Below are 25,393 nucleotides of genomic sequence, written 5' to 3'. Positions count from 1 at the left end.
GAATCCTGAAATGCACACTGCACTGTAGATAAATATCATGCAGAAAAAAAATTAGGATTCAAGTCTATTGGCAGGGTTCTTTTTGAAAAGCAAATGGTTAAAAACATTTACATCCTTATCACCTCCAAATGCTTCACACAAATTACTCATACAGGAAACAGAGACAGGCAGTTTGTCCACCGCAAACTTACAGTACAATGTGGTAAGGCTTAAATTATCTGTATTATTTTATTATTTATTTAGCAGTACAAGCGAGGAATAAGCCCTTCTGACCCAAAGACCAACTCGCCTATGTAACCCTAGCCTAATCACAGGACAACTTACAATAACCAATTTATACTTTTATACTTTATACTTTATTGTCACCAAACAATTGATACTAGAACGTACAATCATCACAGTGATACTTGATTCTGCGCTTCCCGCTCCCTGGATTACAAATTGATAGTAAATATTAAAAATTTAAATTATAAATCATAAATAGAAAATAGAAAAATAGAAAGTAAGGTAGTGCAAAAAAACCGAGAGGCAGGTCCGGATATTTGGAGGGTACGGCCCAGATCCGGGTCAGGATCCGTTCAGCAGTCTTATCACAGTTGGAAAGAAGCTGTTCTCAAATCTGGCCATACGAGTCTTCAAACTCCTGAGCCTTCTCCCGGAGGGAAGAGGGACGAAAAGTGTGTTGGCTGGCTGGGTCGTGTCCTTGATTATCAATTAACCTACTAACCGGTACGCCTTCGGATTGTGGGAGGAAACCGGAGCACCCGGAGAAAACACACACTCTTCATGGAAAGGACGTACAGATGGCGTCAGAAATGAACTCCAAACTCCTACTCCTTGAGCTGTAATAGCGTCACCCTAACCACAACGTCACCATGCTGTCCTAATTATCATTCTTTTGCTAACTTCACAATAGAATGTTGGTGAGACATCAGACAATCTCCTTGGACTTTGAATATTGTTAAGACTCATTGGCTTCTTCCTCTCTGCCATCCAATTTCTGAATGGACACTGAACCCATGAACACTACCTCACTACTTTTTTTCTCTTTTTGCACACACACACAGATATATATATATTTACTGTAATTCACAGTTGTTTTTCTCTATTATTATGTATTGCATTGTACTGCTGCCATAAAATCAACAAATTTCATGACATACGCTGGTGATATTACACCTGATTCTTAATTCAAAAGGGCTTCAACTTCATGTCTCACCTAAACTTCAACTTAACTGTCATATTGGATGTGGTGCTCAGGAATAAATTATAATGAGGACATAAAACATGTGCATAAGATGACAAAGTATTATTAACCAAACCAGGCTGACACATAGTGAAGGATGCAGTACAGCTGCAGTCAACTCAATAGGTCATACAAAGATAGCCAGGGAATAAAACTGCAATTTATAGGAGAATTATTGGAGTAATCTTGCTACTGCATGCATTGAAAGTGTATTTGCACAGTGCAGATACAGCAGGATTACATCAATTTTTGATCTAACACTCACCATGACAATGGAAAGTGGTAACTCACCCAGCCAACATGGTGTAGAGCAAAATGCCCAGACTCCAAATATCACAGCCTTCATCATACCCTTGGCGTTTGAGAACCTGCAACACAGAACACTTCTATTTAAATGTTCATTCGTTGTTGTGATGACAGATAACATCTCCAAATATAGTTGTTCAAATATTCAACTAATACGGAGTGACAAGACAGAAAAATGACGACATATTACAGATTCAATTCCTATGTACTGTTTAAGAGTATCATAGGAATCTTGCTAGCTGCATTTTACAATATAGTAGAAATAATTTAACAGATTGCAAAAATAATCATTTCCTCTACACTAACAATTCTAAACAAATTGGTCAGAAGCTGAAATCTTTCCAACCCAATCCTCAGGTCCCAAATACATGCTGCTCTATTCCTGTTTTGACAACTGTATTTTTGATTACATTTGAGGATCAGCTGTTGACATCTGTCAGAAGAATGTAGTCCCGATCCAGAAGTTTAAAACAAGAGCTCTCATCAATTTTCGTCAAGACATCTTCGAGGAGCAGTGCCTCAGAAAGATAGATCCATTATCAAGGATCCCCACCACCCAGGACATGCCTTGTTCTTATTGCTGACATTGGGAAGGAGGTACAGAAGCCTGAAGGCACACACTCAATGATTCAGGGATAGCTTCTGCCCCTCTGCCATCTGATTACTGAATAGACATTGAATCTGTGACCACTACCTCACTACTTTTTAAAATTTCTATTTTGCACTACTTATTTAACTATTTAATAAATGCACACACACATTCATATGCACGCGTATACACACACACAGTATATATACTGTGATTACGTAGGCTAGTTACCCTTAGCTTAATGATTAAGCTGCACCACAGCCAGAACACAATGGTGGTGTTCAGAAGGCTGCTCCATTAGTCAGTGCCCTGTGTCGATGTAAATTATGAATATGTATGCCCCTGCACATGTACAGGTTCAGGCCAACATGTTCCCGTATTCATGCCCATTCACAAGGGTTTGCCCACAAGCATATATTTAAAGAAAACTTTAAATACATGCCCCAGATGGATCATTCCCCACAGTCATTAGCCCATGCTTAGGCTGAAACAGAAGGGGTCACAGAGAAGCTAGAGCAGACATGGACAGGACAGAGATGATAAGATGAAATCAGGGCTTCCACTATGACATCACCTGGTTAACAAGGTGTCACATGGGGCTTAGTTTTCTTGTTAGTAGAAAGCCGCTTCTACCGTGCCGGTCATCGATCGGCCCATGTGAAGGATGCGGCAACTCTTTCCCATTGGTTGCCTTGCATAGCACAGCACTGGTGTCCGGTTTCAGGCCCCTCAGGGACATGAGAATAGCACGTTCAGGAAGCTCTGTCTCTTCTTTTCCATTCCCAGGTCCTGCTTCACACCGAGGTCGCGACCAGTGTCGAAGAACCATGGGGAAAACATGTTCTTGATTCAGGAGGGACCTCATGCATTCTGTTTGTTGAATGTTTAGTTTTATAGTTGTGCAACTTGGGGAGACTTAGATGTTTGGTTGAATATTCCACTGTTTGTAAATAAATGATTAATGGGCTTATTTGTAATCAGTGTCTTCTCCTTCACTCACCAAACCTGTGAACCTGCTTCCTTGTAACATGAGGGCAATTAGACAAAGGCAGCAAACAAAATAACGTAAAGGTTGTGAAAAACAAATTCATTGCAGATAGATCAACATTTCATGTATAATGTAATATTATTAAGTTAGGTGACGGGGTGGGGATTCATGTCTAACAAAGGAGATGTAAGGCGCTCCTTCCCTCCGCTAGCCTGCAGGTCACCCTTGGGCAAGGTGTAGCACCTGCTGAGCCCCCGATCAGGGTCATGTGAAGCCATGGAAGCAGGTGGTGGATGGTCGTATGAGCAGCTGGTGCACATCACAAGTCCTGGTTATGTAACCCCTGACACCAGGCAATCTCTGATGAGTATTGATAATGGCTGGGGTCACCTGTTTTGTAAAGACACTGTCCAGTAGGCGGCAATGGAAAGCCACTTCTGTAGAAAAATTTACCAAGAGCAATGAGACCACGATCCTCCACGTCGTACAGCACGGCACGGCACACAGCGATGGCGTCACATGGCACAGCACATAGCAATGGTGATGAATATCATTAAGTACTAAAATGCAGTAAATAATACTCACCTCTGGGGCAACAAAGTTGGCTGTATAGCACGGCGTCATGAGGAGACCATTGTCAGCTCTAAGCTGCTTCGCAAAACCAAAATCGCAGATTCGGATAGATTCTGGATTACTTGATTCATCTACGTACAAGATATTACTGGGCTTCAGGTCTCTGTGAACCACCTGGAAGAGAGCACAAGTCACTAATGAAGAAGTGGAAGCATCACCAGTGGATCACGCAAACAACAGGAATTCTGCAGATGCTGGAAATTCAAGCAACACACATCAAAGTTGCTGGTGAACGCAGCAGGCCAGGTAGCACCTCTAGGAAGAAGTACAGTCGACGTTTCAGGCCGAGACCCCTCGTCAGGACTAACTGAAGGAAGAGTTAGTAAGAGATTTGAAAGTGGGAGGGGGAGGGGGAGATCCAAAATGATAGGAGAAGACAGGAGGGGGAGGGATGGAGCCAAGAGCTGGACAGGTGATTGGCAAAGGGGATATGAGAGGATCATGGGACAGGAGGCCCGGGGAGAAAGACAAGGGGGAGGGGGGGAACCCAGAGGGTCAGAGGGAGAAAAAGGAGAGTGAGAGAAAGAATGTGTGTATATAAATAAATAACGGATGGGGTACAAGGGGGAGGTGGGGCATTAGCGGAAGTTAGAGAAGTCGATGTTCATGCCATCAGGTTAGAGGCTACCCAAACGGAATATAAGGTGTATCACATCAGGTTTTAATTGTCTTATTAAATACTTCTCGTGGGAAAACTAAAGGGCAGCAATGTTTAGATTTGGAACAATTTCAGTTCAGTCATCCAACATGAAACTTGAGAATTCAGGGTCTGATGTAAATGCTATCTAAAATTTCCTTCTTGCCAGCCATGTTGAACAGTAATCACAGCATCCTAGCTGTAGTACTGAAGAGATGTGCTTCATAACTAGCCACACCTCCAAGCAACTAGTTTGAGTATTTACCTGGCACTATGGAAAATTACACCAAAGTCCTTTTCAGGACAAATCTCATCTGGCTAGCTTCAAGTTCAAGTTCATCATCATTCAATCCTACACGTGTACTGCCAAATGAAATAACGTTCCTCTGGACCAAGGTGCACACATAGTACAGACTGTACAATTCACTCTTAACACAACGTAATATTACCCCCCACCCGTAAGTTAACAGATAGTGCATTTGTAGTACAAGTTAAAAAAATAAGCAGTATAACACTGCTGGTGCTTCATATACACTGAGAACTGTGTGGTGTCAGTGTGTTTAGCAGTTTTGCGGCCTGGGGGAAGAAGCTGTTTCCCCTCCTAAAAGTTCTTGTCCAGATGCTATGGTACCTCCTGCCTGATGGTAGGGGTTCAAAGAGATTGTTGGACATCAGCAAAGATGTTTTCAGCAGGGATATCTAGTGGCACTTATAATCTAATAATTGGTTCTACTTAATTCTTGACATCGTCACAGCTTTGGACCAATGGTAGACCAGAAAGCTACAGTCAAGAAGATGGGGTGACCTGCTTTATATGGGGAACAATTATACCAGTGCCTAGAGAGAGTAGTGTGAGCTGCCTTCATGACCATCACCAGTAGCACTCACATCTACGGTGATGAAATGCTTTGAGAGGTTACTCATTGCTGGAATCAATTCCTGCCCCAGCAAGGACCTGGACCCACTGCAATTTGCCTACCGCTACAATAGTACTGCAGCAGATGCAATCTCAATGGCTCGTCACACGGCCCTATATCACCCAGACAATACAAACATCTATGTCAAGATGCTGTTCATTGACTATAGCTCAATGTTTAACACCATCATTCCCACAGTTCTGATCGATAAGCTACAGAACCAGGGCCTCCATACCTCCCTCTGCAGTTGGATCCTCAAGCTCTTAATTGGGAGACCACCATCTGTATGGATTGGTAACAATATCTCCTCCTCGCTGACAATCAACACTAGCGCATCTCAGGGATATGTGCTTAGTCCACTGCTCTACTCTCCGTATACCCATCTGTGTGCGGCTAGGTATAGCTCAAATTCCATCTATAAATTTGCTGATGATACAACCATTGGTTGTTGGTAGAATCTCAAATGGAGATGAGAGGGCGTACAGGAGATATACCAGCTAATGGAGTGGTGTCGCAGCAACAACCTTGCACACAAGGTCAGCAAGAACAAAGAGCTGACTGTGAACTTCAGGAAGGGTAAGACAAGGGAACACAAACCGATCCTCATAGATGGATCAAAAGTGGAGAGAGTGAGCAATTTCAAGTTCCTGGGTGTCAAGACCTCTGAGGATCTAACCTGGTCCCAACATATTGATGCAGTTATAAGGAAGGCAAGGCAGCGGCTATACTTCATTAGGAGTTTGAAGATATTTGGTTTGTCAACTTAAACACTTGAAAACTTCTACAGATATACCCAGAGCACATTCTGACAGGTTGCATCATTGTCTGGTACGGAGGAACAATTGCACACCTTGCACATAGGACCAAACGAAGCTACAAAAAGCCATTTCTTCCTTTCCTCCTTTGTTTCTGTTGTCCTTTTATTGCACATTGGTTGTTTGTTCACCCTGTTGGGAGCAGTCTTTCACAGATTCTATTATGGTTGTTGGATTTACTGTGTATGCCCGTATCAGGGATATATATGGTGACATAATGTACTTGCATAATAAATTTACTTTAATTTTGAGGAAGAACCTCACTGGCCACCGATGTTCTTTAGGGAAGGGAATTCACAATCGTTACTCAGTCTGGTCTATGTACTGGTTTTGCCAGTGATATCCAAATACCAGGAATGAAAAGTCATACAAGAGCAAATTCGAACAGTGAAGAACCAGCATTTAAAAAAAACCTGTGCAGCAATATTTAACTGGGACCAACGAATCACTTACCCCCTGAGAATGCAGGTATTCCACTGTTTTGGTGATTGTGTGGAGAAGAGCACTCGCTTCCCGTTCAGAGAAGCCCTTCTCCTGCATTATTTTATCCAGCAGTTCACCTCCTCTCATCAACTCTGTCACAAGGTAGATGTACTTACTGTCATTGTAGACCTAAACAAGCATCACCAGGGTAAAACAAAAGACCGGTCAGAGAAGCTTATTCCTACTGATGTTCTCTAACTTGTGTCCACTTAACTCTTCAGTTGCTGGTTCTGATTTGATCATTTTCTCCCTATTACACTCATACCATTCACTGGCAAAGAAACAGGCTGGAATTAGATCAAGGTCAAATTTATTACTGGACATTCCTGCATAGTTCAGGCAATTGATCTAGTGGCAGTACCTAGTTTATTGCTTATGGCTGGGAACCAGCTCTTGATATTGGAAGATGATTACAAGTCGATTCACTTGTGTGTAATCAGAGCATACAATGATGAAGGTGGTGGCGGGGTAGAGATATGTCTCTACCAAAGGAGGTGTAAAGCAGTTCCTTCCCTTCACTTGCCAGCAGGGTACCCTTGGGCAAGGTGTAGCACCTGCTTAGCCAACCCCCCCCCTCACCCCCCACCACCGGATCAGGATCACATGAAGCCACGGGAGCGGGTGGCGGATGGTCGTATGAGCAGCTGGTGCAGATCACAAGTCCTGGCTATGCAACCACTGACGCCTGGCGGACAATCTCTGAAGAGCATTGATAATGGCTGGGGTCACCCATCTTGTAAAGACATTGCCCAGAAGAAGGCAATGGCAAACCACTACTGTAGAAAAATTTGACAAGAACAATCATGGTCTTAGACCACGATTGCCCATGTCATACAACACGGCACATAATGAACGAACAAATGACGAAGGATTTTGAGGTCTCACTTACACTTCCGGAAGTCAGTTTTCAGCACTATTTAACTATTCAGCAGATCTCTTTTATGAATTTTTACCTCCAAGTATTTTACTTATTATTTCAATTTATTTACATTAATATTAAGTTTATTAGCTTGAGCTATTGACCATGAAATAACATTTTCAAATTATCAATCCAAATTGGTTTTTGTTTGAGAAACATTTGAAATAATAAACTAGTGACTTGCAATCAATTATTTGTAATGAATTATTATTGCAATAAATGCAAATTAAAATACCACCTGTGAATAATTGTAAATGAAAGGCTGTTTTCAGTAAGAATATTTTTTATTTATTGAGATACAATGCGGAATAGGCCCTTTGAACTACATCGCCCAGCAACGCTCGACTTTATCACGGGGTAATTTACAATGACCAATTAACCTACTTTGGACTGTGGGAGGAAACCGAAGCACGCGGAGGAAACCCACGTAGTCACAGGGCAAACATTTAAACTCATTTCAGGCAGCAGCAGGAATTGAACCCTGATGGCCTGTTTTGTAAAACACGCTAACCACTACACTGCCGTGCTGCCCTTGATCCAATCTCAACTCCACAGAGAAATTAACAGTTTCAGTATTTACACTGTTTACAACTTATGAGGTTGCTTAAGGTTGTTGCAGCCAGGGGTGGTAATGGAGACAAGCTCCCACTACCAATCATGCTCCTAACAGTGTGCGTCTCAAATAACCCTTGACAACCTAGCCCAGCTCCTGGGTTTCACATGTGGCTTAGCTACTAAGCCCGGCGGAACCATTTCTACTGACAGGAGAGGGGGCAAATGTGGTTCACTGGCATCTTAAAGCCAGTCGCTTCGGGCAGATGGGGCTTGTGAGCCGTGGTTGGCTGTTCAGTTAGGAGAGGGAAAACTCTAATTTCAAACCTCCGCTGCCTTGTGGCTAAACCCACTCACGGGGAAGGCTTCGGGAGTAAACTCAGAGGGAGAAATCTGCAGCTGGTGTCCCTAAGGCAGTCGTACATTGGGCTGGCTGGTGGTGCAACGACATCGGCGCCGGACCCGGAAGCGGAGGTTCCCGGGTTCGAAACTAGTCGGGTCCACCTCCGAGCACGCTTTCCATCCGTGCCGGGTTGAGTGTCGAGATCGCAACTCGACCTCGTAAGATAAAGGGAAAAATACTGTGAAAATGTCTGTGTGAAGAGTGGTGCGCCACACAGTCTCTCTTCCTCGCTCTGTGCCTTGTAAAAGCCATGAAAAAGACATCATCATGGATGCATGCACGCAGGCACACGCCAAAAACAAGGCAGTCCTACACTGAGCTCAATGCTGACTGCCAACTCCTGTGATGTTGCTGGTATCAGACTGTATCAGTCTCTACCATTCCTTTGGATTCATCAGATGTGTGGAGAGGAGGAGCTTACTATTTGGGCAACAGCTTGCTCTCCATATTGTACAGCCCAGGCTTGCTCATCTAGACGGCTAGGTCACAACATCCATTGTTGACTCTGCCTGATGAAGACCTCACTCAGCCACGATTTATGCATTTACTGGCTCTTCAATTCCAATCAGACCCAATCACACAGTACACCTTGACACTCACATCTTTTAGTGTGATGATGTTTGGATGTTGTCCATACCGCAACAGAATTTCAACTTCCTCTGAGGGGTCTCGCTTACTCTTATCAACAATCTGAAAAGAACACAAACATTTTAATTAGCATTCCAAGTATAACAGGTCACAGATGAAACACCCCGCGTAGATCAAGCAGAGGATCAGTTCAATTAATCTTCATTTTAGTGGTCAAGCCTTAGATGATCAGCCCAAGAATTTGTGCAGTTGTGTTATCCAACCCACCACAACAAACAGAACACAATCGATGTACGTGTCAGATGCAGCTGTGTACGTACATCTACTGATGCTTCTGGACACATCTTCAGTGATGTTCCTGGAATCATCGAGTGTTTCAGGTCTTGCAACATCATACAACCTCCTCCAGGTGACCCAGTCGGGGCTGATCAGACCCCAGCTTGTGTCCAGATGGCTAGCTACTTATGACTCCATGGCTCCCCTCTTTTGAGCCACAGCCATCCTGAGGCCCTCTCTGCCGCATCGGTGGTACTGCGGATGGCTCTCCTCTTCCTCTCTCCCTCGATGCCCAAAATGCTGAAGGCTCTAACTAAAGAACGGGCTACAAATCCCCTACAACCAACCTCCACTGGGTTGAAGTATTACAACAAGATCTTTTTTTAAAACAAAATATACCTTAAATATATACCTGATTTTCCTTCATGACATTTCTAACAATGAAAATTTGGAACTAAGGCAACTCCTGTGCACAACCTGGTAATTTCAACCAGGTTTTTGTAAGCTATTAATAAAAGCTGCTAATTTACTTATTCTCCCAGCTTCCATATTTTTATATTTTCTTAAAATACAGGAGGCGGCAATTCAGCCCAATGACCTTTGCTGTCTCATACAGCACCCCATTCCCCCACAAATTTTTCCTCAACAGCCTGTTCTCCCCGCATTCCCATCTACTCTCTCCTGATTCTTCTACTTCCCTGCATATTAGGGGTAATTTGCAATAGTCAATTAACCTACAATTAATTTACAAGGAGTGCCACCACATCAAAACAGCATCCGTCATCGAGTATCTGCACCATCCAGGATATGATCTCTTCTCGCGGCTGCCATCAGGAAGGAGATACGGGAGCCTCATGTCCCACACCACCAGGTTCAGGAACAATTATTACCCCTCAACCATTAGGCTCCTGAACCAGCACAGATAACTTCACTCACCACAACACTGAACTGATCACTGAACACAACCTACTGACTCACATTCAAGGACTCTACAATTTGTGTTCTTAGGATTATTTATTTGTTATTTGTTTACTCTTTGTTTGTATTTGCAGAGTTTGTCTTCCTTTGGTTACTTGTCAGTCTTTGTGTGTGGTTTTTCATTGATTCTATTGTGCTTCTTTATTCTACTGTGAATGCCTGCAAGAAAACGAACCTCAGAGTAGTATTTGGTAACATATACACACTTTGATAACAAATTTACTTTGAACCCACATATCTTTGATGTTGGAAGAGACAGGAGCACCCAGAGGAAATCCATGTGACCAAAGGGAAAATATGCAGCCTCCACACAAACCGTACCTGTGGCCAGGAATGAACCTGGATCACTGCCACTGGGAGGCAGCAAGTCTGCTAGCTGAGGTGCTGTGACATCATTATCAGAAGACTCCAACCTATTGCTTAGAGGTGGAGTTCACCATTAAAGCCCAGACAACCCTGAAAAGCTCTTCGACACTGCTTGTTTAGTTAATGTCATCCTGCAATTGAAGTGGTCTTCATGAAAAAGCAATGGGAAACAGGATGCTGGACTAATAATCTGTGTAGTTTCATATCAGCAGCACTTCTGCATACAACCAAAGGTCTTGGCGCTTCTAACCTTAACCAGGCTACACGATGTCTAGTACAGGGGTTCCCAACGTTTTTATGCCATAGAGCCTTACCATTAACTGAATGGTCCATGGACCCAACGTTGGGGTTTTTTGGATTTTGGCCACAGTTGATGTATACGTACTTTAAAAAAGTAATTTAGAGAAACAGCACAGAATCAGGCCCTTCCAACCCAACAAGTCTGTACCGCCCAGCGGTTTTGCATGACCCCAATCCTGATTACACTCATGTGACCAAATAACCGACTAACCTGTACATCTTTGTAACATGTCAGGAAACCAGATCGCCCAGAGGAGTCCCATGTGGCCTCAGGGAGAACGTACAGAGGCAGGAACTGAACCTGGGCTACTGACACTGTTATAGCACAATGCAAACCCCTATGCTGCTGTGGCCACCGAAAATTCAAGATCACCAGCGTGGAAATGTCGGGGATGGAACCCAAGACCTCACACAAGCAGAGCATATGCTCTCCCACTGAGTTATAGCTCCTCCTCCTAACTGGGAAAATAAATTTGTCGTATGTAAACCTCTGTGATTTTGGCCAGGGGACTAAAAATTATTTTTGAATACCAAACAGATGGCAAACCAAAGGGGATTAGAACTGCTTTTGTAGAGGAGGAGATCAGGCTGTCTGTCTCTGCTCTTTATCAGTTCTCTCCAGATGGAAACATTTCCAATTTCAAAGTACATCAATTATCAAAGTATGAATATTACACACAAACTTGAGATTCGTCTCCTTACAGGCAGCCACAGAATAAAGAAACTCAAAAGAAGCCATTAAAAAAAGACCATTAAACACCCAACGTGCAGGAAAAAAAAATGAAAATCGTGCAAACAGTAGAAGTAATAAATAGCATTCAGAACTGAAGTTCATGACAGTGCCCACTGACACAAAGCCAGCAGCCAGTTCAGGTAGTTGCAGGCCACAGCCTCAGTTCAGCACAGAGACCAGCAATTTCTTTTAATATTAAAATAAATTAAATTCAAAACTTAAAATTTTACAAGTTATAGGGTAGGATAACAAAGGGTGTATGTACTGGATTAGTACCCCAGAGTGCAAACTAAGAGCAAGAACAAACTGGCAACTTCTTTTAGAATGAATCTCACCTTGACAGCGTACTCCATATTTGTGGTCTTGTGAATGCAACGTTTACAGACAGAGTATGAACCCACACCAATATCCTCTTTCAGCTCATAACCATCGGCAAAATTCATGTTGTTTCCATGCAGTTGCTGTAAGAGATCAAACAGCAACTTCAAAAACAAGTATTTTCATTTCATTACATTGCACACCAGCTGAGCTAACAATTTATATTTGTAGAACTATTTTTATATACATTCTCCAAGAGGAGTACACCCTCTTGTCGTGGTTTGGAGGCTTGTGTGCCTCAATGACCTGAAGAGCTACGTTGGCTGGGGTCAGGGCTTTATGCTTTAACTCTTGGTAAGGTCACCCATGCCAAACAGATCAAAGAGTAAAGGCCAGACTAAGAGTGGTCCACCTGTCCTCCAGGTTCAGGGATTCGGCTCAGGGCTAACAACCCTGACTGGTCAAACAAAACTATTATAGAAACAGCAATGAAGAATCCTTCTACATCGGAGTGCAACGGTTTTCCTGAGTCTCCACCCAGGACTTGCATGGCTGTCAGTAGTGAAAACTGAGAGGAAGCTACTGACATGATGAAGGAAGCTTTGAACACTACCAAGACAAGATCAAAGTTGGTTTCTGGAAGATAGCCAAGGACAGACAGATGGACGACATTCATTGCTGCCTTAATCACCAGCAGTGTAATGGGCAGTAAGTTTACATACCCAAATTCCTCAAATTACAGCAAAGCTAGGACAGTAAGTCAGAGCCAAAGGAAAGAACACATGAATGACCTAATGGTTGGCCAGAGGTGGGTGATTAGAGAAGGTTCTAAAGGAGAGGCAAAGGCTGGAGAATTTTGTTCTTTACTTGTCATGTTGTAAAACATGGTCTACCCATGACCATGATTCATAACACGCTGGAGGAACTCAGCAGTTCAGGCAGCATCCGTGGAAACGATGAGTCGACGTTTTGGGCCGGAACCCTTCGTCAGGAAGTCCTTACAAAGGGTTCCAGCCCGAAATGTCGACTCATCGTTTCCACGGATGCTGCCCGACCTGCTGAATTCCTCTAGTATGTCGTGAGTGTTGCTTTGATCCCAGCATCTGCAGATTATTTTCCGTTCATGACCATGACTGCTTTTTCTGGGCAGTGTCTTTACAAGACGGGTGACCCCAGCCATCATCAATATTCTTCAGAAATTGTCTGCCTGGTGTCAGTGGTCACATAACCAGGACTTGTGATTTCCACCAGCGGCTCACAGAACCATCCACCACCAGCTCCCATGGCCCTAATCGGGGGGGGGGGGGGCTAAGCAGGTGCTACACCATGCCCAAGGGTGATCTGCAGGCTAGAGGAGAGAAGGAGCACCTTACACCTCTTTCAGTAGAGAGGCATCTCCACCCCTCTATCCTTAGGAGAATTTAGCAAAGGAATTCTCACACTTTCAAAGCTGTGTAACCAAAGACCATAAAGATCTGTGGGTGAAAGGAGATGTTTTCAGTACTTGAGGCACAGATAATAGAAAATGGGTAGAAGACATGAAAAATGTTGTGGGGACAGCTGCAGAGGGCGGTGAATTATCAGGATTAGATGTGATTTTCTTGCACAGGATAGAAATCTCAAATGTAAATCAGCATTGGAATTGAGAGCCAGTGCAGGTCAGACTAAATCCTTTTTAAATTGCTTTGCTGACTGTCAGAAGTCGAGTAGGGATGTGTAGATAATTAAAGAATGTTTAAATTGAAATGTAGCATAATCAGTACAATGAAATACTTGATTAAATAGGAATACAGTAACAATGCATTCTTTTGCTGATCAATTATAACCATATAACAATTACAGCACGGAAACAGGCCATCTCGGCCCTTCTAGTAAACATGAGGAATTCTGCAGATGCTGGAAATTCAAGCAACACACACTCCCGGCACTTATCCTTGTAAGCGGAACAAGTGCTACACATGCCCTTACACTTCCTCCCTTACCACCATTCAGGGCCCCAGCTGGGGTGATACACTGCTTCCGGTGCTCCCGATGTGGCCTTCTATATATTGGCAAGACCCGACACAGACTGGGAGATCGTTTTGCTGAACACCTACGCTCTGTCCACCAGAGAAAGCAGGATCTCCCAGTGGCCACACATTTTAATTCCACATCCCATTCCCATTCTGATATGTCCATCCACGGCCTCCTCTACTGTAAAGATGAAGCCACACTCAGGTTGGAGGAACAACACGTTATATTCCATCTGGGTAGCCTCCAACCTGATGGCATGAACATTGACTTCTCTCACTTCCACTAATGCCCCACCTCCCCCTCGTACCCCATCCGTTATTTATTTTTATACACACATTCTTTCTCTCTCTCTTTTTCTCCCTCTGTCCCTGACTATACCCCTTGCCCATCCTCTGGGTTTTTTCCCCCCCCTCCCCCTTTCCTTCTCCCTAGGCCTCCTGTCCCATGATCCTCTCATACCCCTTTTGCCAACCCCCTGTCCAGCTCTTGGCTCCATCCCTCCCCCTCCTGTCTTCTCCTATCATTTTGGATCTCCCCCTCCCCCTCCCACTTTCAAATCTCTTACTAGCTCTTCTTTCAGTTAGTCCTGACGAAGAGTCTCGGCCCGAAACGTCGACTGTACCTCTTCCTATAGATGCTGCCTGGCCTGCTGCGTTCACCAGCAACTTTGATGTGTGTTGCTCGGCCCTTCTAGTCCATGCCGAGCTCTTACTCTCACCTAGTCCTACTGACCTGCACTCAGCCCATAACCCTCCATTCCTTTCCTGTCCATATACCTATCCAATTATCCAAATAAATAAAGTGAATTTAATACTTAAAAATGCCAGAACAGCCTGGTGGTAAAATAGGTTGTCTGCTTGCTAATCATAAACTAGGTAATTCACACAAGCATGCACAAGGCCTGCATCACTGGGCACATCCCACTGGGGACCACGTTAGTGTAGTGGTTGGCGCAATGCTATCACAGCTCGGGACGTGCTGGAGGTCAGCGATCAGTTCTGGTGCCATCCTGAAGGAGTCTCCGTACGTCCTCACCGTGGAATGCGTGGGTTTTCTCCGAAAACATAGCGGGTCTGTTAATTAGTCATTGTAAATTGTCCTGCGATTAGGTTAGGGTTAAACAGGGATGTGGGGTTGCTGGGGCAACATAACTCAAAGGGCCAGAGAGGCCTACTCCACGCTGTATCACTGAATTTAAAAAATGATAAGCTACAGTCCCAAGGAAGACACTGTTCTCGAAACTAAAGACCCAACAGCTTTTAGCCCATTTCCCTACCCAGGAAGGACCAATAACAACATTCACAGAAACCAAATGGAAAAGAACCAAGGGGAGAGTATAAACAGGAAGTTTAAGTCAAATAAGAACTTTATAGGAGTTATGTTGCCAAATTTAAAAAACGCTGACAAAATGCTGCCAGTGCATGCGAGCTTGATTTCAACACTTACGCGAAGTTTGGATAGCTACGTAGATGGGTGAGGTATGGAGGGCTACGGTCTGGGTGCAGGTCGATAGGAGTAGGCAGTTTAAATGGTTTGGCATGGACTAGATGGGCCGAAGGGCCTGTTTCTGTGCTGCAACTTTTCCATGACTATTTCAAAAGATTGCTGATGCCATGTCAGAAGAGAAGCTTAAATGAAGAGTCACAGGAATGAGAAAAGGTTCACATTAGGAACAAATTTAACAGCGGCTACAAATCACATCCTCTAAGACGACCAGCCTCTCGTCGCTGGGTTTGCCGGGGACCAGCCCCTCGTCGCTGGGTTTGCCGGGGACCAGCCCCTCGTCGCTGGGTTTGCCGGGGACCAGCCCCTCGTCGCTGGGTTTGCCGGGGACCAGCCCCTCGTCGCTGGGTTTGCCGGGGACCAGCCCCTCGTCGCTGGGTTTGCCGGGGACCAGCCCCTCGTCGCTGGGTTTGCCGGGGACCAGCCCCTCGTCGCTGGGTTTGCCGGGGACCAGCCCCTCGTCGCTGGGTTTGCCGGGGACCAGCCCCTCGTCGCTGGGTGTGCCGGGGACCAGCCCCCCGTCGCTGGGTTTGCCGGGGACCAGCCCCCCGTCGCTGGGTTTGCCGGGGACCAGTCCCTCGTCGTTGGGTTTGCCGGGGACCAGCCGCTCGTCGTTGGGTTTGCCAGGGACCAGTCCCTCGTCGTTGGGTTTGCCGGGGACCAGCCGCTCGTCATTGGGTTTGCCAAGGACCATCTTCTTGTCATAGGGTTTGGAAGCTTGCATGCCTCAATGAGCCGGAGAGCTATGTTGGCTGGAGTCAGGGCTTTATGCTTTGGCTTTTGGTAGGGTCACAGATGCCAAACAGGCCAGACTAAGAGTCCACCGGTCCTCCATGTTCAGAGGTTCAGCTCAGGGCTAACAACCTTAATTGGTCAAATAAAATTTTTACAGAAACAGCAATGAAGAATCCTTCTACATCTGAGCGCAACAATATTCCTGAGTCTCCACCTGGGAACTGTGCGGCTGACAGCAGTGAAAACCGAGAGGAAACTACTGGCGCGTTGAAGGAAGCCCTGAACACCACCAGAGATGGAGGACCTTCATTGCTGCCCTGAACACCAGCAGTAGAATAGTCAGCTAGGACAAAACAACATGCCTGCAGGCTACACAAAATACAAAGTTATTTTGTTCAAGATATACTCTGTAAATGATAACTTCTTGGCCAAGATCAATTGCTTAGGTATAGGAAAGGCCTTCGTTCCTTTTTTTTTTAAAAAACACAACTACAATAAACAAGTGGCAGTAATACGTGGGAATACAGACATGATGATTCTAAAAATGGCACAGAAAATCTGAAAGATGTAGACAGTGGGAAGAGGTCCCCCAGGGTGAATCAATGCCAGCTCCAGTTTCACAGAGGTAGTGCATTTCAGAACCAGGAGCAAGAGAAGCCAACCATTTGCCCAATCATCATAAACCAATACTCTGATAATGCTGGCACCTGATAATTAATGTAATATAAATAATGCATTAACGTCAAATGATACTCTTTCAAAACACTCTCACACTACTTACCTTTAATTCATGGTCTGCCTAAGCAAAAGCTAGACAGCTTCCCTTCTAATAAGATATACGGCACCCTAGGTAGTTCAAGATGAGATGTGGACAGATCAATACAGTGGATCCTGATTAACTAGGTATTCAGTTAATCAGGGCAGCCACGTATTCCGGACAACTTGCGAAGAACAAAACTAATCGAGATAAGAGCCAGGATTCCCTTCGTTTATTTGGAACACTATGCTGCTGAATTGGGACAGGAGACTGTTGCCAAACACTCTCAAATGAGCGTCAGTCACATGCATTTGCATGGCTGTTAGACACCATGTGGAACTTAGTTTTTTTTAAATTGCATCAGTTGATTGTGTTAGTGTTCAAAAAGCAGTGATTTTTGTCACTGATAGTTGGCAAGAAATAAGCAGCAAGACAACTCAGAACTGTTCCACTCACTGCAGCTTCAATCGTTCAGGCTTGGAGATACCGAGAATGGCCGTGAGTGAAAATGAAACCATTTCACTACTTCAACAAGTTAGGAACCACAAAGGACTTGAAGGCATTCACAATCATCTTGAATGTTACAATGAAAGTGAAGATTTGGAGGATGCCATGATTGAAAGCACTGTATGAAGTCAGTATATTATCTACACGAGGTGTCTGCGCTAATTTTGTTCATTTACAATCAATCAAAAGAACATGGCAGCATACACTGGATGAATGAATTCCTTCATTGATAACTTTTAGGAACCAATAAACAGTTTTATAGTATTGTAGTAGTATTTGTAGTGTTCTAATTTAATACACAATTTGATGCTCAATAGTAGTTTGTCTTTTTTTGGTACCTTTTTAATTATTTCCATGAAACTTTGGCTAATTGGGATAGCAGCTTAATTGGGCCAAAATTTACTGGACCCAATGTGAATACTGAATACTGAATCCACTGCACGTGCATTAAGTAATCCATATGGAAAAATCACACTAAATAAACTCTGACAAAAGTAAACGTTAACAAAATGCCAAGCATCACCAATCACTTTAACTTGAGCATTAATAATTATTAACAATTGTGAATCTTGGAATTTTTTCAACAGAGAAGTTTCCAAGTTTAAAATTTCAAAACTGGCGTTAATTTAAGGGTAACTAAACTCCAGAATTGTCTTTTGGTTTATTTTTCTTTAAAAATTGCATCTATTGATATTCACAGCACAACCCCCGTAACTGTGTGTGTTTCCTCCCACAGTCCAAAAACATACCATTTGATAGGTTAATTGGTCATTGTAAATTGTCCTGTGATCAGGCTCAGATTAAGATCGGGGGAATTACCGGACAACCTGGCTCTTTAAACTAGAATGGTTGGGGAGTGGGAATCAAATTAAAGAGGCTAGGCGAGAGGAGGTTAGTTCACAACAGGGGGATGGGAACCAGTGCAGAGAGAAAGAGGGGTGTAAAATGAGGGTAGAAGCAAAAAGTAGTAAGGTGAAAATTAAAAGTGGCAGGCCAACAAATCCAGGGCAAGCATCAAAAAGGGCCACTTTTCAACATAATTGTATAAGGGCTAAGAGAGTTGTAAAAACGCGCCTGAAGGCTTTGTGTGTCAATGCAAGGAGCATTCGTAACAAGGTGGATGAATTAAAAGTGCAGATTGTTATTAATGAATATGATATAGTTGGGATCACAGAGACATGGCTCCAGGGTGACCAAGGATGGGAGCTCAACATTCAGGGATATTCAATATTCAGGAGGGACAGACATGAAAGAAAAGGAGGTGAGGTGGCGTTGCTGGTTAGAGAGGAGATTAACGCAATAGAAAGGAAGGACATAAGCCGGGAAGATGTGGAATCGATATGGGTAGAGCTGCATAACACTAAGGGGCAGAAAACGCTGGTGGGAGTTGTGTACAGGCCACCTAACAGCAGTAGTGAGGTTGGGGATGGTATTAAACAGGAAATTAGAAATGTGTGCAATAAAGGAACAGCAGTTATAATGGGTGACTTCAATCTACATGTAGATTGGGTGAACCAAATTGGTAAGGGTGCTGAGGAAGAGGATTTCTTGGAATGTATGCGGGATGGTTTTTTGAACCAACATGTCGAGGAACCAACTAGAGAGCGGGCTATTCTAGACTGGGTATTGAGCAATGAGGAAGGGTTAATTAGCAATCTTGTCGTGAGAGGCCCCTTGGGTAAGAGTGACCATAATATGGTGGAATTCTTCGTTAAGATGGAGAGTGACATAGTTAATTCAGAAACAAAGGTTCTGAACTTAAAGAAGGGTAACTTTGAAGGTATGAGACGTGAATTAGCTAAGATAGACTGGCAAATGACACTTAAAGGGTTGACGGTGGATATGCAATGGCAAGCATTTAAAGATCGCATGGATGAACTACAACAATTGTTCATCCCAGTTTGGCAAAAGAATAAATCAAGGAAGGTAGTGCACCCATGGCTGACAAGGGAAATTAGGGATAGTATCAATTCCAAAGAAGAAGCATACAAATTAGCCAGAAAAAGTGGCTCACCTGAGGACTGGGAGAAATTCAGAGTTCAGCAGAGGAGGACAAAGGGCTTAATTAGGAAGGGGAAAAAAGACTATGAGAGAAAACTGGCAGGGAACATAAAAACTGACTGTAAAAGCTTTTATAGATATGTGAAAAGAAAAAGATTGGTTAAGACAAATGTAGGTCCCCTACAGACAGAAACAGGTGAATTGATTATGGGGAGCAAGGACATGGCAGTCCAATTGAATAACTACTTTGGTTCTGTCTTCACTAAGGAGGACATAAATAATCTTCCAGAAATAGTAGGGGACAGAGGGTCCAGTGAGATGGAGGAACTGAGGGAAATACATGTTAGTAGGGAAGTGGTGTTAGGTAAATTGAAGGGATTAAAAGCAGATAAATCCCCAGGGCCAGATGGTCTGCTTCCCAGAGTGCTTAAGGAAATAGACCAAGAAATAGTGGATGCACTAGTGATAATTTGTCAAAACTCTTTAGATTCTGGACTAGTTCCTGAAGATTGGAGGGTGGCTAATGTAACCCCACTTTTTAAAAAAGGAGGAAGAGAGAAACCGGGGAATTATAGACCGGTTAGCCTAACATCGGTGGTGGGGAAACTGCTAGAGTCAGTTATCAAAGATGTGATAACAGCACATTTGGAAAGCGGTGAAATCATCGGACAAAGTCAGCATGGATTTGTGAAAGGAAAATCATGTCTGACGAATCTCATAGAATTTTTTTGAGGATGTAACTAGTAGAGTGGATAGGGGAGAACCAGTGGATGTGGTATATTTGGATTTTCAAAAGGCTTTTGACAAGGTCCCACACAGGAGATTAGTGTGCAAACTTAAAGCACATGGTATTGGGGGTAAGGTATTGATGTGGATAGAGAATTGGTTGGCACACAGGAAGCAAAGAGTGAGAATAAACGGGACCTTTTCAGAATGGCAGGCAGTGACTAGTGGGGTACTGCAAGGCTCAGTGCTGGGACCCCAGTTGTTTACAATATATATTAATGACTTGGATGAGGGAATTAAGTGCAGCATCTCCAAGTTTGCGGATGACACGAAGCTGGGCGGCAGTGTTAGCTGTGAGGAGGATGCTAAGAGGATGCAGGGTGACTTGGATAGGTTAGGTGAGTGGGCAAATTCATGGCAGATGCAATTTAATGTGGATAAATGTGAAGTTATCCACTTTGGTGGCAAAAACAGGAAAACAGATTATTATCTGAATGGTGGCCGATTAGGAAAAGGGGAGGTGCAACGAGACCTGGGTGTCATTATACACCAGTCATTGAAAGTGGGCATGCAGGTACAGCAGGCGGTGAAAAAGGCGAATGGTATGCTGGCATTTATAGCAAGAGGATTCGAGTACAGGAGCAGGGAGGTACTACTGCAGTTGTACAAGGCCTTGGTGAGACCACACCTGGAGTATTGTGTGCAGTTTTGGTCCCCTAATCTGAGGAAAGGCATCCTTGCCATAGAGGGAGTACAAAGAAGGTTCACCAGATTGATTCCTGGGATGGCAGGACTTTCATATGATGAAAGACTGGATGAACTAGGCTTATACTCATTGGAATTTAGAAGACTGAGGGGGGATCTGATTGAAACGTATAAAATCCTAAAGGAATTGGACAGGCTAGATGCAGGAAGATTGTTCCCAATGTTGGGGAAGTCCAGAACGAGGGGTCACAGTTTGAGGATAAAGGGGAAGCCTTTTAGGACTGAGATTAGGAAAAACTTCTTCACACAGAGAGTGGTGAATCTGTGGAATTCTCTGCCACAGGAAACAGTTGAGGCCAGTTCACTGGCTATATTTAAGAGGGAGTTAGATATGGCCCTTGTGGCTAAAGGGATCAGGGGGTATGGAGGGAAGGCTGGTACAGGGTTCTGAGTTGGATGATCAGCCATGATCGTACTGAATGGTGGTGCAGGCTCGAAGGGCCGAATGGCCTACTTCTGCACCTATTTTCTATGTGTTTTTTTTTAAAAGGACCAGCAGAGTTTATTCCATGCTATATCTTAAAAAAAATATATATTTTTAAAAACCCATGCCAAGGGAATCCCTCCCCTCAATACCAAATGCCATGGTTCATTGACACTAAGAATTCCAAGTGATAGTATTTCCCATTGACACTCCCCCACTGTGACAGAATATTACATTTTTCTAAATTTGTGAATTATTTCCCAAAGTCATTATTTGCAATCAGAATCCAGCATTCTCTGGGAAAATTGATATATTCTCAGTAGCTATTTTGTCACAATGTAAATAAATATCATATTTAAAATACTCCAGTGCAGGGGTTCCCATCCTTTTTTATGTATGGACCCCAGGCTGGGAACCCCTGATCTAGCCCACGTATCAACTCAAACCCATTCAATCTCGATCATCTTCTCTAAACTCCGTTACTTACACAGTCCTCATACAGCCTCCTCTTTGTCATTTTATTGGAGTAAACTTGAGCACCATGGAGTGATCAGAAATTCTACAGCTTCAGTGAGTTCTATTTTCCCATCTGGTCACTCCAGTGCATCCTGTAGTGTTGATCAACTCACCAACTTGATTCATTGCTTACAGAGTCACTGGTGTGACACATTTGTCTCCCAGTCAACACCAAACAGCAGTATAATCTCAAGTTTGCAAGCTTTTCACCAGGTAGGTAAAGCAATTTTTTAAAAAATATATTTATTTAGAGATACAGCGCAAAATAGGGCCTTTCAACCCCTCAAGCTGTTCCATCAGCAACCCCCGACTTAACCCCAGCTTAATCACAGGACAACTTACACTGACCAATTCACCTACTAACCAGTACATCTTTGGACTGTGGGAGGAAACCGGAGCATGCAGAAGAATCCATGCATTCCACAGGGAGGACGTACAAATTCTTTAGAGGATGCTGGGATTGAACTCTGAACTCCAACACCTCAAGCTGTAATATCATCGTGCCAACAGGCACCCAAACCACCTGCAGGATTTCCGGCGTGCAGGTTGACAAACCAGAGGCAAGGATCAACCCACTATCTCAGATGTTACTAAATAAAACTCGCAGTGATCCCATACCGCATTTTTATAAACTGCTAAGGAATTCTGGGAAAAAATAATTCAAAATCAAAACTGTTGAACCTTACTCTGCAAGTCAAAATTTTTTTTTTTTTAAAAAGAGCAAATGTTGGAAATACTGAGCTGATAAGCTTCTGTGCAGAGAGAAAATTAGTATTTCATTACAATAACTTTCCAAACATTAGAGAAAAACAAGTGTCAAGGTGAAAGCAATGTATAGAGAGGAGAATAAATGAGTGCCCACGATGGATGGAAGACATGAGGAGTGAAATGACAAATGGGATGATGGATAAAAACAAATGTGGTTATTGGGTTAAAAAGCAAAGGAGGATGTAACTAGTAATAGGAACATTATTCACTGGTCAAGATGGCACCAACAAACCACAATTCCATGGGCCACATCTTGCAGATAGTCAATCACTGCAGCTTTTCTATGTCTTTTGTTCATTCTTTTCATCTTAACTCTGTTTTTGAAACTGTTTGGAGCCTTGGGCTTACAGTCTGTAGTTCACACTGCTGTCCCCGAGAAAACTCCAGGAGAGGAGGAGCTCAGAGACGAGATGAGGGGCCACAATCGGCTAAATTTATCGCCAATTAAAGTGCCGAGGAGGATTGAACCATTGAGGCAAAGGCGGAGAAGAGTGAGCTGCCCTTGGAGGGGCCAGCTGGGCCCCGATTCTCTTGGAGGTGTTATTGAAACTCTGAGTTTTATGGATTGGTCTGTGGTTCATATTGGCCTCTTTCGGTTCTATGTTTTTATCGCGTTCTCGCCCACTTTTCCTTGTTGCTGATTGACCAGCTGGGAGTATGGGGTTTGATGTTCTTGTTGTTGTTTCTCCATGTGGGTGATCTTTTAGTTTTTGTGCGAGGGAGGGCTTGGGGGGGTTGTGAGTTTTTGTTCCCTTTTCTTTTCGTGCGGGGGGTGGGAATTGATGTCTTTCTTTCAACTGCTTCTATAATTCTCTGAATTTTATGGCTATCCAGAGAAGACAAATCTCAGTTGCGGTCTGCACAAGTACTTCGATAACAAAACGAACCTTTGAAATTATTTAGCTCAAGGTCATTGTGGCTGGATGTGCCTCTTCAGATGGCAAGTTGCAAACCTGGAACTAACGTGGAGATGCATTGGAGCAATGTAACATGTAAAGACCAGAGGCCAGAGCGCGAGGGGAAGAACAAATAAAGTGGCAAAGGATCATAAGTTTAGCATCATATTTGCATAATAAACAAGAGTGCTCCGCAATTGCTTAACCAATCTATATTTTGAAAATCAAACTAAGATTGGTGGACTACTCTGAAAAGGGCATAATCAGGACTTCAAGCCCATCGCTTTAATTTGCTTCTGTCACCTCAACACAGTCTGACCTACACAGCTCCCATGAAGCCCAATCCACATTCAAGGAAGAGCAACACCAATTCTTCTCAATTCTTAGGGTCCCAAACTGTCTTTCTGGGTGAAGCAGTGATTCACTTGCACTTCTTCCAATCTAGTGTACTGATTCAGCGTTCACAGTGTGCTCTACTCTGGGTTGGAGAAGACGAATGCACGAACGTCCACAAAGCGACCCTGAACCGGACCGCCACTTTCATTCACTTTCTGACCATGGTGTCCTGCATTACTACATGGACCAATGCCACCTTATCTCCTCTCTGAGCAACTTGTAGCCTTCTGGAAATCCCCAACTTTAAATAACTCACTCTTCTGTTCTGCTTGTTATCAGAAGTGGCCCAAATAGCAAACAACATAAATAGACTTCTCGATTTTCATTTCTGCAATGAAATGGAGCAAATTCATTTTTCACCATTCTGATAAAGGGTCTGTCCTGAAAGGTTAACCTGTTTTTGTTAAAAATCACGTTTTGATACGGAGTAAGTCCCAACCTTTCAGTTTTGGTTTCTTTCTATATCAGAGTAACAGCTTTGCTGTAAGGATTAAATAGTACAAGGCCAAGATTCCCAAACTTTCCCAAACAGGGCTACTCAACAGCAGGGGTTCCCAATCTTGTTTATGCCATGGACCAACACCATTAAGCAAGAGGTCCACAGATCCCAGGTTGGGAACCCCTGCTCTACAGCATATGAAGCGGTTTATAATTACGTTACCTGCAAAACTGGGTGAATGACGAGACTTGAATGTTCAGTCTTCACTTCTTCCTCCTCCATTCCCGTTGCCACAAAACTAAAGCCTCGGAATAATTTGTGAGCACTGGCACTTGGAGGTACACCAGGAGAATCTGGGATCCGGAAAAAAAAATGAATTGAGACTGAACAGGAATAGATGCTGCTTGTGTAGGGAAAAAAAGCATATTTATTTAAAATGGATCACGAAGCTTTGCATTCTTTTTAGTCAAAATTACAATGCAATTCCTCCTAATGAAGTAGCAGGGAAATATAATGATCAGGAGAAAGCTAAACTATAACTCCAGTAAATTTGAGATAATTTCACAAAATATGCAGTTAACATCATGACACTGGGTTTCCCTGCAGCTTTTCTAGGTTTACAGAACAAGGAACTCTTGGTTACAATGTCATTTGCCTATCAGATGCTCGATCAAAAGAATGGGTGGGTGGTAGGAGGGTGGGGGAAGGGGCTTGTTTTGCTGTTGTTGACTTTACTTTACTATATTACTTTATACTTTATTGTTGCCAAACAATAGGTAATAGAATGTACAATCACAGCGATATTTGATTCTGCGCTTCACACTCCCTGGATTACAAATATTAAATATTAAAAATAGTAAAAATTAGTGAATATTAAAAATTTAAATTATAAATCATAAA

General features: G+C 43.4%; 1 protein-coding gene across 9 annotated transcripts in view; it reads right to left on the bottom strand.

The window, feature by feature from the left end:
- Positions 1 to 25,393, bottom strand: part of LOC134338178 (ribosomal protein S6 kinase 2 alpha) — a 255,579-nt gene that overhangs the window by 11,239 nt on the left and 218,947 nt on the right. For all 9 annotated transcript variants that reach the window (XM_063033799.1, XM_063033798.1, XM_063033800.1 and 6 more), the window contains 6 exons: positions 24,716 to 24,846; positions 12,065 to 12,190; positions 9,089 to 9,178; positions 6,585 to 6,743; positions 3,715 to 3,876; positions 1,538 to 1,614 (listed from right to left, as the gene is read on the bottom strand). In XM_063033799.1, coding sequence (XP_062889869.1) covers positions 1,538 to 1,614; positions 3,715 to 3,876; positions 6,585 to 6,743; positions 9,089 to 9,178; positions 12,065 to 12,190; positions 24,716 to 24,846 — 745 coding nt within the window. The remainder of the gene's footprint in view (positions 1 to 1,537; positions 1,615 to 3,714; positions 3,877 to 6,584; positions 6,744 to 9,088; positions 9,179 to 12,064; positions 12,191 to 24,715; positions 24,847 to 25,393) is intronic.

The sequence above is a fragment of the Mobula hypostoma genome, chromosome 26, assembly GCF_963921235.1.
Source record: "Mobula hypostoma chromosome 26, sMobHyp1.1, whole genome shotgun sequence".
NCBI classification, from domain to species: Eukaryota; Metazoa; Chordata; class Chondrichthyes; order Myliobatiformes; family Myliobatidae; genus Mobula; species Mobula hypostoma.
Note: the sequence above shows the minus strand (reverse complement) of the source record. Positions and strands in the feature narration are given on the sequence as shown.